At 30.7% G+C, this 17411-nt stretch overlaps 1 protein-coding gene across 1 annotated transcript in view; it reads right to left on the reverse strand.

The window, feature by feature from the left end:
• LOC143055082 (prostaglandin E2 receptor EP4 subtype-like) overlaps window positions 1–16809 on the reverse strand; it is a 35563-nt gene extending 18754 nt beyond the window's left edge. Inside the window, exon 1 of the mRNA XM_076228233.1 lies at window positions 15791–16809. Coding sequence (XP_076084348.1) covers window positions 15791–16648 — 858 coding nt within the window. The 5' untranslated portion in view covers window positions 16649–16809. The remainder of the gene's footprint in view (window positions 1–15790) is intronic.
• Between the last annotated feature and the right edge of the window lie 602 nt (window positions 16810–17411).

Genomic DNA, 17411 nt, shown 5'->3' on the forward strand with positions numbered 1-17411 from the left:
TTCACAGTGGAATATAAATCAAATACTAGTCTTTGAATATTGTATGATATAAAATGCATGATAAATATATTTTGAACAGATTTGCTGCTGAAAGAAATGAGATTCAAATTTAACCAAGTGCATTCATTTTAAAAAGTAAAATCACAAAAATACTGAACTCAGAGGGAAATCTAATCGGAAAGTACATAACCACTTGTCAAAATCAAATGACAAAACACATCAAAAACGAATGGACAAGAACTGTCATATTCCTGACTTGGTACAGGCATTTTCAAATGTAGAAAATGTAAATCAGCCCTCGAGATGTCATCTTTGTTATGTCAACGTCGATGTGCTGTCCATTTGAAAACGTTTCATAGTTAATGTAGATGTATCCTTATTGTAAATTAATGTAATAGATTATAAAGCAGGTGTAGCGTTATCTGTGATATCTTTATTTCAAATTTCAAATTATGAGGGGTAAATGCCTTTTTATTATTCGGTCAATTATCATCATTCTAACAACACAAATACAAAACAAATAGGGTCAACATTATATCTTTAATAAAAGGCAAGTTTCCATTCAAATTGTCAATATCTGCCAGCAAAGTTAAGTGCCAACAACATAAACCTGAACTTGTTGAGGAGTTTGATATCTTTTAATATCTTAAACATCCACCTTTCAATTTCGATCTTCGAGAACTGATATACATGATACAAAGACAAACACACGCGCAGTAGTAAAAACAATTAAGTATCAAAAGATTCTCGCAGTCCCTGATATGAATTAAAGTACCTATCCAGCTGGTTTGAAATTTATCGCCCTACGTTGTAATGTTACTCAGCATCGATTTCAAAAAAGTAAAGAAAGTGCTCTTATGCAACGCCCAAATTTAAATCATACTAACCATAAATGCAGACATTTAAAAACGAATCAAATTGGTTTTTGGGGTTGCTGGTTTTGTAACTAATTCGTTCGCGGTTATTCTTTATATTTGTTATAAAACATTGTATTTACCATTTTTCATATTAATTTATCTGTTGTAATTGTTAGTAACATAAATATTTCATTGATCTATGCAAATATGGGCATACCAAACTAACACTTAAATTCTAATACCAAACCGTGAACAGTTTGACCACTTTGAAAGTTCTAGTTTAGTAATAAAGTTAGTCAAAACAACTCAAATGCGCTTGAAACGACACAATCTAAAGCTGAACAATTTGAAAACTCGTTCTTCGTTCAGATTGTATTTCATTTGAACCAGCTGGAATACCATATAGTGAGTTAGTCGAGACCTTCAATTCAGCTCTTCAACACTTTCAAATATGTGGTTTCTTTCCCGTCCAGTGAAAATCAAAACTTGAAACTCCAGTGTATTAATACAGATACCAAATGTCCAAAGACAACGATTGTCAATGACTTTAAATTTAGTAAAAGTAGAGACATCATTTTGTCAGAACTAACAAATCGAGGTGAATTTTCCTAAAAATGTAGTAAAAAAAAGTATTATAGCTAATTTGATTGGTATAAACAGTTTTAAATCCTATTTGAAGCTATTGTTAGTTGGATAGCGTTATGTCTTGTATGATTTTTAATTTTAGTTTCTTGTGTATAATTCGGAGTTTAGTATGACTTCCATTATCACTGAACTAGTATACATATTTGTTTAGGGGCCAAATGAAGGACACCTCCGGGTGCGGAAGTTTCTCGTTGCATTGGAAACCCATTGGTGGACTTCGGTTGTTGTCTGGTCGGGTTTTTGTCTCTTTGACACATTACCCATTTACATTCTCATATTAAATATTCTGTTTGGTTATTCTTATTGATCTAACAGTTGTCTAGGAACTTGACGTCACAATAAATGAAAAAAAGAAAATAATTATATAAATTTTTGAGTATTTGAAAGAAAAATGCGATAATTAAATTATCTTTTTTTTTCGCTATTCACACTATTTCTATAATATAAGAAGATGTAATGTTTTTTGTCAAATAAGACAACTGTCAGGTCATACATATATGAAAAAAAGTAAAATCACAAAAATACTGAATTCAGAGGAAAATCAATTCGGAAAGTCCATAATCACATGGCAAAATCAAATAACAAAACGCATCAAAAACGAATGGACAAGAACATGAACATGAACCTATTTCAACAATTGATAATTAGGAATCGCAAAATAACATCAAAGCTATGGTGCACACTGAAAAACCAGCATATAGGGTTACCTGAAAATAAGACCATTTGTTTTGGTTATTTTGAATAGACAGAAAAAATATTACAGTTATTCTTTATATTTTAATTCAAATTAGAAATTTAAAGGAGTAAATTTTGAAAAAAAAACAACCATTGACGTCAAGGTGACATGACAAAATTATGTTTATGAGCTGAAAGACAAACAGTTTAGATAGTCAGAAGACGTGTAACAACCAAAGTTATAAAGTATAATGTTATAAGCTTGGCAGGTTGATATAGATAATTCTATACATTTCCTATGTTACATGACAAGTCTTATGTCATCGATTGGTAATCTTCTTAGCATTAAAACAGATTAAACATGTGTAAAAAATAAAATAACAAACATAGAACTCTGACGAAAATTCTAAACGGAAGGTTCCTACGCATATTACAAAATCAAAAGCTCAAACAATCAAACGAATGGATAACAACTGTCATAATCCTGACTTGGTACAAGCATTTCCCTATGTAGAAAATGATGGAAATAATCCGTTTCATGACGTCGTGAATTTTTGTTAGCAAATTAGAGGATATTTTGAATTTGGGCCTGATTCATAGTGCATTTTGTTGTTAGAGTGATAAATGAACGTTATATCTACAGAGGTAATAAATGTGAAATCACATAAACTGTTGCAGTTCAAATAGTTTTGTAAAATTTAATCCTGATAAATAAAAAAAAATAGAAACCAGCATAATGCATTTAACTAAACGTTTAAAGCCTCAGTGTGTTTGTCTTGATGTAAAACATATTGTAAAATGATATGAAACTCTACTTACCATTAAAGATGACACATGTGTTATAAATGTCTAATAAAATCGTCAATACCAATGGAATAGTTGAACTGTTTTTAATCATTGCAAATTTATATTGATTTATATATTCTATGCAATAAAAGACAACGTTTTATTTCAAGTGTCTGAACTATACTCCACAAAGCTGTGTCTGCACGAATGAAATTATTAAAGTACATCCAATCTTTGAAAAGTGTTTAATTCTTAAACTTGCTTTAGAAACTAATACCTATAAAAAGTGTTGAACAACTAAAAGTAAGTGTTCATTATATGTAAATGCACAAGAAGATCAATAACTTGTTACCATGCGCATTTACTTTAAGAGGTATTTTAGATTCATTGTAAGTAGTTAATTCCTATATCTTCTACATGCAAACACCTTTGAATTGTCTATTAGATTTCAAAACTATTATGGCTGTGTAAGTGTCAATTTTTCTACGAATAGCTGTTTTTAAGGTTGCTTAAAGGGGCACTAGATATCTAGCTATTCATGCTCACCGAGTTTAATCAAATTCACATATTTAATTAATAACAATGTAAAACATTTATCCAAAACTATTAAAAGTCTAAAAAGTCTAAAATAAACAATTTAAAGGGCATGGGCATGAAAAAACGTAGCTTCGTTGCGTGTTTAAATTAATCTAGACGCCATCTAATTAACTATCAAGTTGACCCATAAATTCATCCGATGACCATATAAGTGTTGTAAACATTAATAACGATAAAAATAGATAAAGCAAACTCGTGCTGTTGGATTTGTCTAGGTCTATTCAATTTCATATATTTGATGAAAAATAAATGTTGATCATCGTTTTTACCTGTATAAGAATAAGTGTTTGTTGATCGAATAAATCGATCAAATGAAATACCTTTGTTTCACTTTCAATGTTGACATTCTTTTCCTTTAGATAACTTACCACATACAATTCACGCGTAATTCATATAGCTAAGGGGTTAAATGAATAATTCATAAACAATGTTGTTTAGCTTATTTCGACAAAATTGAACCATACTGGCTGCTAAAAACGAATTATTATTTCACTATTTGCATTTCATTAATGATTGAGCGAAAAAAATAATATATTAGATTTTTTATGTATCTCGTAGCTAGTGCCCCTTTTAGTAAAATATTAAGTTTCGCAATATTTGTCAAAACGATCTGATTTCACTTAATTTCTATATTATTATATATTCTCTTCGAAGTGTCGTTGCATGTTATTTTTTTATTTTTTCTTGTTTTTGTAGTTTTGTAAAATGGAAACTACTATTTACTAATTGACAAAAATAATATGTACAAAACAATATATATCATAAAGTTGTATGTTTGTTTACCTCAAATCCTTTGGGGACCAATGTCTATTTCGTTAATCGGTTTGATCAATATCATTATTGTAATGATTAAACAGTGATTAATAAACTCATAGATACCAGAAATAAATTTTGAATTTACGCCAGACGCGCGTGTCGTCTACACAAGACTCATAAGAGACGCTCGAATCCAAAAAATGGTAATCCTTTCCTGAGATAGAAAATCTTAGAAATCCAAAATTCAAAAGTTTTGTAAACAGTTAATTTATAAATATACCACATGAATGATAATTTATGTCAGCATAGAAGTGCTGACTACTGGGCTGGTGATACCCCCGGTGAACTAAAACTCCACCAGCAGTGATAATTTCGAGAATATTAATATGAACTAGTTGAACTAAAGACAGTAACTCACTCTTTCGTGTATCATATCCCTTTACCGGTATGTTATTTGAAATAGGAAAAAATACATAAAGAGGATTAGAGAAATGACATAAAAATTGGACAATACAACAAATTAAACCACACCAACATTCGGCTCGTGGGCTATACTGGTGATTATCGATCAAATGTGTATTAAATTCAGTTTCAAGGTAATGTTTAGCAAAGTTTTGTTACGACTTTGATCGTGTAATTTCGTCGGTATAGTCGTCAAGTGGCATCATTTTTTATATATAAGTGATACCAATATATTTTTCTGCGTAAAACTTAAAACCTTAGAAAACTAGTGAAGAATACGAGGATTTTTTTTCCTTTATCGAAATGTGTTGCTTCGTATTTTTTTTTTTTTTTTTTTCTTATAAAATGTGATTTGACATTTCTGAGTTAGAGACAATAATATATATAAAAAGAAGATGTGGTATGTTGCTAATGAGACAACTCTCCACAAGAGACAAAAATGACACAGATATTAACAACAATAGGTCATACTACGGCCTTCAACAGGCAGCAAATCCCATACCGCATTGTCAGCTATAAAAGGCCCCGAAATGACAATGTAAAACAATTCAAACGAGAAAACTAACGCTTTATTTATGGACAAAAAAATGAACGAAAACCAAATATGTAACACATAAACAAACGACAACCACTGAATTACAGGCTCCTGACTTGGGACAGGCACTTACATACATAATGTGGCGGGATTAAACATGTTAGCGGGATCCCAACCCTCCCCTAACCTGGGACAGTGTTATAACAGTACAATATAAGAACAAACTATAAAAATCCGTTGAAAAAGGCTTAACTCATCAGATGGAAAAAAATCCAAATGGACGTGGTTGGGTATATGATTATTTTGGAATTCGATCATAGTATAATAATGTCACTGAAGTTTAATGGACTGGCATTATCTTCTTGAAGATTCATATTTGTTCTAATAAATTTATGCTTTTTATGGACGAGCAAATCAACTTTACTCAAATTTTGATAAGTACAAAAGATGTGACTTGTATCATGTATCAAATTTTTTAAACAAGTACTCCTTATTTTTCTACGTGAATAATTTCTTGCACATAAAATAATTTCTATAAATTAGCTGCATTGTTGCATGTATAATATAATACTCGTAAAATTACAGATGTTGACATCTTATTTTCGAGTTTACTTAGTCCTTAGTCATACATAAAAGTGCAGTGATAAGTGCTTTCTGCAACATTTTGTTTAACATTTGTTATAATTCTTCTAAAGTACATATATCATGCATTAAGAATATAGCTGCAACCTGTTCATTTTTTACAAATCACAATAATACAGCTGTCAAAAGGAAATGTATTTGAATAGAAAGAGATATGATTATGTAATACTGATTTTGAAATAACAGAAGTAAAATCCTGTTGATCTTTGAATTATGCGTAAAATCAAACTCAAAAGTCTGAGATGAGTAACATATTACTCATGCGAGAGCGTGAATATGAAAAGGACCTGAACAGCCAAATTAATCTAAATGTGCAGTTCCAAGATTGGAAACGTTACTTTATATATATTAACATTATTTATAACGGAAACAATGGCAGTCACATCTATAAATCATGCAAATACTAATGCACCTGCTACTGAGCTAAAGTACTTACAAGAAAAAGTACTGCATTGGTGTTCAAATATGTATTTGACTATAACAAAACATATTGTTTTCAGATAAATTGTAAGTTTATTATCTAAAATCGTCCTTATTATCTAGTTATGAAAAGTGAATTGATTAAGGAAGCAGTAGAGGTACTTCCTTGGTTTTTTAAAATCGAACAAGAAAATCCTTCTCCCTTCAAAAGATAATAGAACGGAACATTTACAATCCATTCGATAGAGCACAATATAGTATGTGTTTGTCAAAGGGAATCGGGTCGTATACATATGGAAAGCGTTTGACAATAATACATCATTCTCAATTCTATGCCTCACATTTTCTATTTACATAGAGTTCCGGTAAACAATCTGTTTAATTTATACTGTGTTGTCATTTGTTTTGTTAGACTACTGAGAAAGAATATTGCTAGACTTAATACTAAAGACGCGAATCAGCATTTGTATTTCGTCATTATATCTTATACTACATAATATATATTTAAAACTTAACTTTTTTTCAAGAAAACAAATATAAAAAAACTGTTTCTTGCCTGCCTCTCTAGAAAATATAGAAAGCAATATTTAGTTCTATTTTTCAAGTCATAAACCTACTCTTAAATCGTAATGATGTTTGTTGTTTAATGATTTGGTGTAGATTGAAACTCTAGTAAGTCAGTTTGTTTTACTATATCATTGTTTGCTTCTCATTGGCGAATACTCCTACTGCTAGTCATAAAAGGTATATTTTTTATCAGTAATACAAAATGACACATTCGCTGACATTAATTCATTTTAAAAATGAGAGTGTTTGCCGACAAACAGATTTTGTAAATTTACTGGAATTCTGCAAATTCATTACTAACATTACTAAAATAATCCATAACAAATGAACCTATACCAATTATTGCGTATACTGACATGGTTTTCAAATGTTTGAAATGCTACCTAAAACAATGTGATCGATATCTTTGAAAATCTCCAAATTTTGATTTATGAAGTTCAAAGTTTCATGACGTCACGATACATGGATATTCGTAAAAGTTTAGATTGCACGAATGATATAACTCGAGTGCATCCTATTATCCAAGAAATTATTAGTTATTAATCGGTTCTTTCTTATTTAATACATGATTTGCTATTATGTTAAAATTACTTTTGTGTAACTCTTATCTATACATCACGTTGAACAACAAACACGTTAGTGTTTGTTATATCTTAATGTCAGTTAACTTGTTATCACACGCCTATACATAGACTGCTTATTTATATTCATCGTAAGTGGTCCACTTACGATGAATATAAATAAGCACTGGTTTATTCCTGTAGCTACTGCAGTCACAATTGAATTGTCTCTCACTTTTAAGAGATGTTTCGACACAACAAAGGTTTTCCTCGTCAGTGTCAATCTGTTTGCTATAAGCATGTTTACACTAAAACAGTCCATTTTTGTACCAAAAAATTTGTCAATACGTAATTATTTCATAACATTCGTATGTTACCATCTATTATAGATATCGTTCCACATATCATCATACGTTTATAAGGTTTGCCTGTTTGTTTTGTGTTGTCAAATATATTGTGATACAAACATTTTTAAGTTAGAACATCGTTGTGTCAAAGTCAAAAGGACCGGTAAACGTATTCGACTTATCCGAGGATCGACTCATCCGAGGTCGAGTGTGTCTTCCAAAAATTGGAATGAATAAAATACGGTATGAGATTTGTGAAACTGGATACTCTGATCACTGTGCCTTTTCTCGATATTACACTTAATTATTGTGTATTCAATCTCCATCTTTTGTCCTTCATGATATAATTAAACACACAATTACAAATACAAATCATGCACACATATATTTAACAGTCTACACAAATATTTACTTAGGTCTTAATTTGGAAATCACTCGCGGACCGAAATAAGTTATGAAAGAATCTGATGAAGTCGTCGGATTCAAATTAAATTAACATGTGTTTAACATTATTGTTTAAATACTTTTATTTCTTGTAGATAATGAGTTTTAATTATAACGATTCATTTAATCTCGGCTTTGGTCATTTAAATTTCGTTCGTTTCTATCTCATTTGCAATATGTTCAACACACTAACGTTCCGTTTGAACAATCAACAAAAGTGTTAGATACCGTCCAAATAAACATGTCATTTATCAGTTATACAAACAAGCATGTTTACTCAGCTTTAATCTCTTTTGAAAGTTATTAAGTTACCTAAGAAATCTGCATCTTCGAAAATTTTTACATTCGAACTTCGAGATCGGGGCCAATTTACCTTAATTTTATATCGATGGTACTATAGAATTTGTTCAACCTAACCGAGTATTTGAATCAATTGAGGTCGACTCTTCAGATATCATTATGCATTTCTCAAACGGGAATTTTACATGAACCAAGAAATTACTTCAGCTCATTTGAGTTAACGACACAACGAGGTTCGACTATACTAAAACATAATTTTACTTGTCAGATTCAGCTATAAGTATACTTTCTTGGATATTTGGGTAGCATTCCGATTCTATTAAATGTGATGAAACATAATATATATATTATAAAATTGTCTGTTTGTTTACCTGGAATCCTTTGGGGCCTATTGTCTATTTTGAAAATCAGTTCTGTCAGTACAATGATAATGGTTATGCCGTCAATATTTCTCATGATACATATATGATCCTAGAATATTACGTATATTTTTTCATGAAGCCTAGTACTTCTTTACAGAAATAAGAAAATATGGCATCATTGTCAATGAGACAACTCTCTCCCAAAGACCAAATGACGCTCTTAGTTAGAAAACATTGGTAATTGTACGTCTTTAACAATGACATACCGCATGCAAACTATAAAAGGTCTCGATGACAGATTTAAACAATTCAAATGAGAAAACTAACAATCTGATTCATGTACGGCAGAATAAAGATAAATGAATATGATATACAGCCACAAACAACAACTAAAATACAGGCTCGGCTACTGTATTTATCAAAGGTCTGTGTTTGGTCATTCGCACCAAAAGACAAAAGTCAATTGAATATATCTTAAAATTAATAGGTATACCGGCAGAAATATTTTGTAATTTTACAAGCAATTTACAAACCCATTAATCAAAGTAAACAACCACAAAAGAACTAATATTAGTAAAAGCGTATACTGGCATGGTTATAAACTATTTGACTTCTTCAAATATTACTGGAGTTCGAACGAGGTAAAATCTTAAAAACATCTGCTACTTGATTTTATGAGAATTAATTTGTCGCTTCGACTTGTTTTTAAATAATTTCGCTGGTGAATTGCATGTGTTTTGATCATGTAATAATATCATTCAATATTTCATTTACAAAAATCATAACGTGTATTATGTGTACATAAATGTAAGTTTAAGGGCTCTTAATTTAAATAATAAATGTTCTTATTTTTATGCTATCAAAATTTTGTTCTACAGCATCATGCATTAGATTTATATATAAGGGACACAAATATCATAGTAGTTCTGCGCTAGACAAAATTCAATTGAATACGAATAGACAGGACAATTGTGGTTATTAGTCTTCTTTATCGGAATTTAGTGCTTCGTAACTTGCTAAGCGAGAAACATTATTATAGTATTAATGAATGGGTGTTTTTATAATGGCCCTGTTATATGTCCAAGGTCTGTAATAATGGTCGAGGAAGTCTGTAATGGCCCGAGGCAACGCGAGGGCCATTACAGACATCCGAGGCCATTATTACTGACCGAGGACATATACAGAAAATATATAATTTTTAATAAACAGTCATTTTTGGCAATAATGTACTTAGTTGGTTAATAATGAACAATTATAATATAATATAATTTTCCTAATTTTTTTGGAATCACTGTACGATAATGTGGTTGGCGTCTAAAGGATTGGCCTTATCAGCTAAGGTCCTTACGATATAATTTTTTAGTATTTATGGAAAAGTAATTAACCTGTTATCAAATATTGCTAGTGGCTGGTACACAGTTTTACTCAGTTTTCAACGTGAATGATTACTTATACATAAACTAATTTCTGTCAATTTACTACATTTTTACTTATATAATACGTGTAATGTAACACGATGTTCCCCAAATATATATGGAGATTATAATAACACTTAATTCTTAGTCATACATGAATTTACATGTACTAAATTATTATCTTCTGTTCATTTGTTATAATTCCTCAAAAGTACATAAATCTTGTAATAAGACTCATAGTCAGCATCTGTTCATTATTTGTTTTAGATTTACAACAGTACAGCTGGCGAAAAGAAATTTACTTGAAAAGAAAAAGATATTATTACGTAATATAAATATTTGATAACTATATCAGTACAACATGTACAAGCGACTATAATGTGTTAAGAATAAGTTTCTACATGTAACATTCAGACCGAAAGCTTATTTAAACACGTGTGTGCGTGACCACGAACGGAAAAAAACATATTTTTTTCAATTTCAAGATTTGAAACATAAAGTTTATGCAGAGTTTTTATACAGTGGGGATAATTACAGTGACATTTTTAATTCATGTGCATTCCATAGTACCTGGTCCTGGTCGAATCAACAAATTATGTTTCATACAAAAAATATAACTCATCCATATTGATATTCAAACATAAATATTTTATATTTTGTTAAAAAAAAAAATCTAATATAACGTGCTTCTTTCGCTTTGTGAATAAACCCATGCTCTAAATCCAATAAAATGTGTTTGCACATGTGTATAATGACTACTGCAGAATAATGAATTTGATTAAATTGGCATGCATTTGGTATATTTCTTTTATTTAAAACACTTCAAAAACTCTTAAATGATGCACATGTTGTTTCTAATTCATTAATTATGACTGTAATGTGTTGCATTAGGAAATTGACATATTTGACCTAGATACGACGACCATTTGAAAAATTACATTGTCAGTCGTTTCCTTGTTTACAAACAAAAAGGGAGGTTCATGGAAGAGCCTACATTCTACACTCATACACATCGGACATAGAAATTACCTTAATTGTCCTAATCAGAATCGAAATAATTGAAGCAATCTATACTTTATTGTAGTTTAACATGGGTAGGCATTATATTCGTGTTATTTTAGCCCTCACTATTGCTCGGGCAAAAATAACACGAATATAATGCCTACCCATGTTAAACTACAATAAAGTATAGCTTGCATCAATTATTTCTTAAACATATATTTCAAAGACGAATTGTAAGTTACTAATCTGGAACCATCGTAATTACATTGTTTAATAGCGGCATTGATTAAGGAAGTGGTTACTGTACTATTTATGGATATGTTTCTAACATTTTGTTTATAAAAAGGTTTTCATTTTGAAATCGAACTTTGATAAAGAAATATCGTTCTTCCTCCAACAGATTAAAGAACTAACCATTTACAATCTATCGTTTAGTGCAAACTAGTGTATTTGTTCGTCAACGTGACGTGGGACGACGTCTATGTATTATGTTTGACAAAAATAACTAAAATCGCATTCAGCCGATTTACATAGGGTTCCTGTAGGACAACTGTTTATTTTGTAAATCTGTTTCATTTATACCTTGATATCATTTGTAAAACTACCGGGAAAATATTGCCAATTGTTTTGTATACTTAAGGTGACAAAAAGCGTCAGTAATTGGTGTATATAAGACGTGTATATCTAGCGGGGTTATTGAGTAACAACATGAAACGTGTTTGAATAAAATCGACGAAAGACGAAATACGTCGGCTATTTCACACGGTCCAAAAGAGTTTTTCATGGTGTCTCACTCTCAGAATTAGGTGTGTGAAATTTAAAGTGTGTGGCTCACTTGCAAAGAGGAAATCAATATAGTTAAAAACATCCATTGGATGATTGATGTGTACTGTTTCATATGTTAGTCTGAGATACATAATATTTTGTTATTGGCTTGAAACTAGCTGTCAGAGACAGTAGGTACTCTCAGATCTGAAGTGTCATTTTGTTTTGGGCTTGTGTAAGTACACTGTCACGTCCAATCTGAGTTTTGTTACTTGTTTTTTGTGCTTTAAATTGTAGATCTAAATTTTTTTCAAGTCAGTAACCACCCTTAAAATCTGAAGGAAGGTTGCTGTCACATTGACGACCACTGTTATAGCTAATCGTATAAGGTTTGTTTTTGGTCAGCAGCAAAATGACAGAAGACAATAATACATTTTCAAATCGACAGCGTATGCAGGCAGAAAGTTCATGTAGTTTAACCGGAATTTCACAAACCTATGGATGAGGAAATCCACTACAAAGGAACCAATATTAGTTTTAATGCATTTAATGGCAAAATTGTCAAATGTTTGACTGCATCGAATAATACTTTAGTATGATCGATGCAAAATTTACCCAACATCTGTTTTTTGCTCATTAGATTTGTCAAAACGGTAAAAACATGGGCAATAAAGAAAATTCAGAAACCACAACGGCATGGCAAAAAATAGAACATAAAGGATAAAGTACGACTTGTTTGTCCATAATCTCGAAAACCGATATAAAAAGATAAAATATGACATGACAGAAATGTAAGACTGATGAGATATATGTATCAAAACTGTAATACGACTCCTTACACGAGTTAGTTTACCTAAATCTTTAAGTAACATAAATGACCAGCAGACAAGATTTAAAACATAGCCAAAATGGTAAATCATAGTCGACACCTTCTAGGATTTATTGTCCTAAAATGGCCATTTATTTCAATTGTGTTTTGGTTATTCTATTGGAAATTATTATAATACTTCAAAGTAAATTAACAAAAATAACAAACTCTGAGGATAATTCAATACGGAAAGTTCGTTATCAAATGGCAAAACAAAAGCTCAAACACATTAAACAAATGGATAACTACTGTTATATTCCTGACTTGGTACAGCCATTTTCTTATGTAGAAAATGGTGGGTTAAGCCTGGTTTTATAGAATCAAACCACTCACTTTATATGATCCCTTACAAAATATATGTGTGGACAAAACAAACAGATATAATAGGTAAAAATGTCAAATATAGGGATATAGCAGTCAACATTGTGTTATATTCGTAATGTCTATTAAACAAAGAAATAGGTAACAAAGAAACACAAATAGGCATATAATAGACAAAGCTAATTTGCGAAAAAGAAATAAACTATTGATGTTAGAAATTTTATATAAAGTAAAAGCTACCAGAATCACAAGATCTGTAATCAGACAACATGGCCAAAATGTTCAATCCACACCTAAGCCGAGTTTATGTTGTGTTTCTGTTGTGTCGTAGTTCTCCTCTTATATTTGATGCGTTTCCCCTAGTTTTAGTTTGTAACTCGGATTTGTTTTTTTCTCAATAGATTTATGAATTTTGAACAGCGGCTTTTATATTAATAACTACCCCAGACATGCAGAAAGTTGAGTAGCAAAAATTATCAACAATAGAAGGTCTACAAATGAGTCAAACTGATAGAAACTGTTAGTCAACTCCATAATCATGATTGTGTTTGCCTATTATTTTTAAAAGAGTTATGGATAAATAGAAATTCCAAGAAGCAAAAATTAACAGCATGGCAAGATCTGCAAATATATCTGCAAAGACGGAATTGTCTTTATATAGACGTTAGTGACAACAATTAAACGACTATTGAGTTTGGACACAAACTATAGAAGGTAAAGAAAGGGAAAAAATAAGAATATTGAAGCAACTTTAGTCTAACAAATTAATTATTATTCTAAAAAAAGCAAGTTACAATTTTGATAAACGTATAAGCTGAAAGAAAAGGTGTTCATAAGTATGTCTCAAGAATAATTACACCCATACAAAAAAGAGACCATACACCTCAGCCTCATAAGATACAGGTTGTTTGTGTAAAAATGTTCAAATCGTAACTTAATTGAATATAATCAGAATGCTAAATCTTGCTAAAAAGAAGTTGAAACGCATATCTGATTTATTTTTCTTCCCCATTTTCTAGCCAATATGATTGACAAAAAAGTTGCCCTGAATATATATACAGTTAGGTAGCTTTCTAACTTTAACCCAAAGACGACGATTTACCTATTTAATGCCCATTTGTATATATATATATATTGCGTAGAAAATTGTTTTCCTACTAGAGATACTAGAGTAACGTTTATTAGGAACGTCAGATGATTTTAAGTACTTCCATTATGCTAGTATCACAACGCATAACAAGGAGTTTGTAAAACAACGTATGGTTCTCAAATAATAATTATAAATTCATTATGAACATAAAAAATGGAAAAATGAGTGAATTGGACCAGTGCAGATCTGATGATAAGATGATATTATTTCATTAAATTTTTATAGTTTAATATATTTTCTGCTTTGGCATGATGCCTAGTTTCACATAAATAAAATCAATCTTATGAAAAACAAAATGATAGAATCTGCAAAACATTGAGTCAAAATACACTCATGCTGATATTATATTCTTTGATACTTTTTTTATTAGGTTTTGATGATTTTTTATTGCTGATTATCATTATGAAACTTTATTCTACTTTTTGGGGGTTAGAAAGTGGGTCTATTTCGAAACCTTTTAAGAGTGAGTTGAAAATATATTACTTTTCCAGATGTCTGAGTATATTTTTTCCTTCACAAAAACATTTCGTATTCATCTTTCTCATATTTGGTCGCATTGTGTCTTAGCAACCGTAATTCTTAAAAGTGCCCGTCAATGCATCAATTATGGAAAGTTAAGAAGGTATGTAACATAAGCTATAAAAAAAATTCTCAGAGTTTTTTATCGAATGCTTTTACTTTATTGTACCTTTATTTCCTACCAAAATTTGTTTGTCAACAGGAATATTGGATACTATTTTGAGTTAAAGATATCATTGGCCAAGATACAGTTCAGAAGTCGATTTCAAAAAAATAAACGTACGACTAAGATTAATCGTAAGTATACTGATTTGTTCATGACTTAAGACCAATCTTAGTCGTAAGTTTGTTTGTGAAACCGGTCCCAGTATTGTTCTTATCGTCATGGTTCACGCATTTGGTTTCATAAAAAAATATTTTCACGTTTACGACGAACGACTAGGACGAAGTATGAGTACATGATATCAAATGGTATGAAAAACTTGTTTTGACTTTTGTTTGTCAAAGTTTTTTAACAAAAGGCGCACATACAAGATATAATTTGGTTTTGAAAACAAAGACAGAGATAAGAAACTAAAAAGGAAACCATAACCCAGAAAAAGAACTCAAGGGTGTACCTGGCAGATAAGTGTCACTAACATGTCATTTTCTGGATTGAAGATGTTATTATATATTTATAATTAATTAAAGTATTTGTTTTCTTTGTCATGGCATTGTGTGTTAAAATTCGACTTATGAGTACGAATTTCCATTTGGCGTCTTTAACATAAATAACATAAAGATATTGATACTTACCATGAAAGGTGTCCAGCAAGCACTGAAGACAACGAATATAGCCACTAGAAATATTATGATGTATAAATCGTTTTTCTTCCTGCTACTTTTTACACTAGATATACTAGTTTTGCGTCCGTTAGCATATGACCATTCTAAAGATTCGTTTTTCAGAAATGCTATAACCAGTGTATTACAAACGGCCATTATTAGTATGACTATCAATATAGTCGAGGCGTACATAATACAAAAAGCTTTGTCCACTATTTCTTCCGAATGGATTTTGAAAAAACACCATGTTCCTGGAAACTGTACCTGGTTATGTCCGAATCCTACGATAGGAGAAACTCCAACAAGAATTGAAAATAGACAAATAAATACCAAAATGTAATTAATTCGTCTTGGAATGTTTTTAATTTCCTTTGTGTAAAAATATGGAAAGTAAACGGCCATCAGACGGTCAACCGACATGGCACCCGCAATGAGGACAGTTGCCACTCCAGAAAAAGCCATCTGGAAACCATAAAAGTTGCAAAGTGGTTGCCCTCCTATCCACTGCCTGTTATTCAAATAAGTATACAGCGTGATCGGGGAGGTCAGTAAAATCCCTAATAAGTCTGTGATAGCCAACAAGAACACATATCTATAAAAAGCCTTCCATTTGTGACTTGGAGAAGACCGCCATATAACTATTATAGCAAATATATTCCCAACAACTCCAATGGAAAACATGGTAGCTGATGACACTGGTGTAGCCTTGGCAAAAACATTTTCGGCTGAAATATTACTATTATTTGTAGTCATCCCTGTCAAGTAACTATAGTTCTGAAATTCATTTAAAAGTAAAGAGTTGTTATCAAACTCTGTATTTCTGTTCATGTTTCTAGGTATGAGTTTCACTAAATGACTGAAAGATCGATAGCAGTAACTTTTGTAGTTACAACAATACAGTGGATATCCAACTATGCAAAACGATCGACTGACACAACATTCACTATAATATTGACTAAAGTTATGAATTATTTGTATATCATCTAGGAAAAACCTTTAATATTCACAGAAAGATATTAAATAATCATGGTAATATTAGCTGGACAATTATACTAGTGTAAAAATTAAATATTGATTTTGTATGGAGGAATAAGAAACATCTGATCCTAAACTACTACGAAATCTTCTTGAATCTTCTCATAAAATACTGAGATCAGGAAAGCACGAGACATGTTATCAATAGAATAACGTAATTAGAAATTTCAAGCTTCTAGTGAAATCTCTTACTTAAGATAAAAATCTCCAATTAAGATTGGTCAGATAAGAGCTGTTTGTATCATTTCGTTTTTTTCTCAGGATTTTCATGTGAACAAATAGATTCTTAATTGCAAATTAAACCGAGCAACCCTGCAATTTTTATCGTAGGGTGAAAAGGACAGATTTTATTATTCTATATATCTTATAAACTTTCATTTTTCTAATATCTTGAAAATTAATATTCCAATATTGCCCTTTATCAGTATTATATATGACGTCCTGATGGCTTTAACACAGCTTATTTTAAATCCTTTCATTACACAAAACAAGAATAGAATAGGATATGAAGACCCGGTTTGCATCAATTATACATAAATCGAATCTATAACAATAT

Source organism: Mytilus galloprovincialis, chromosome 1 (genome assembly GCF_965363235.1).
Source record: "Mytilus galloprovincialis chromosome 1, xbMytGall1.hap1.1, whole genome shotgun sequence".
NCBI lineage: Eukaryota > Metazoa > Mollusca > Bivalvia > Mytilida > Mytilidae > Mytilus > Mytilus galloprovincialis.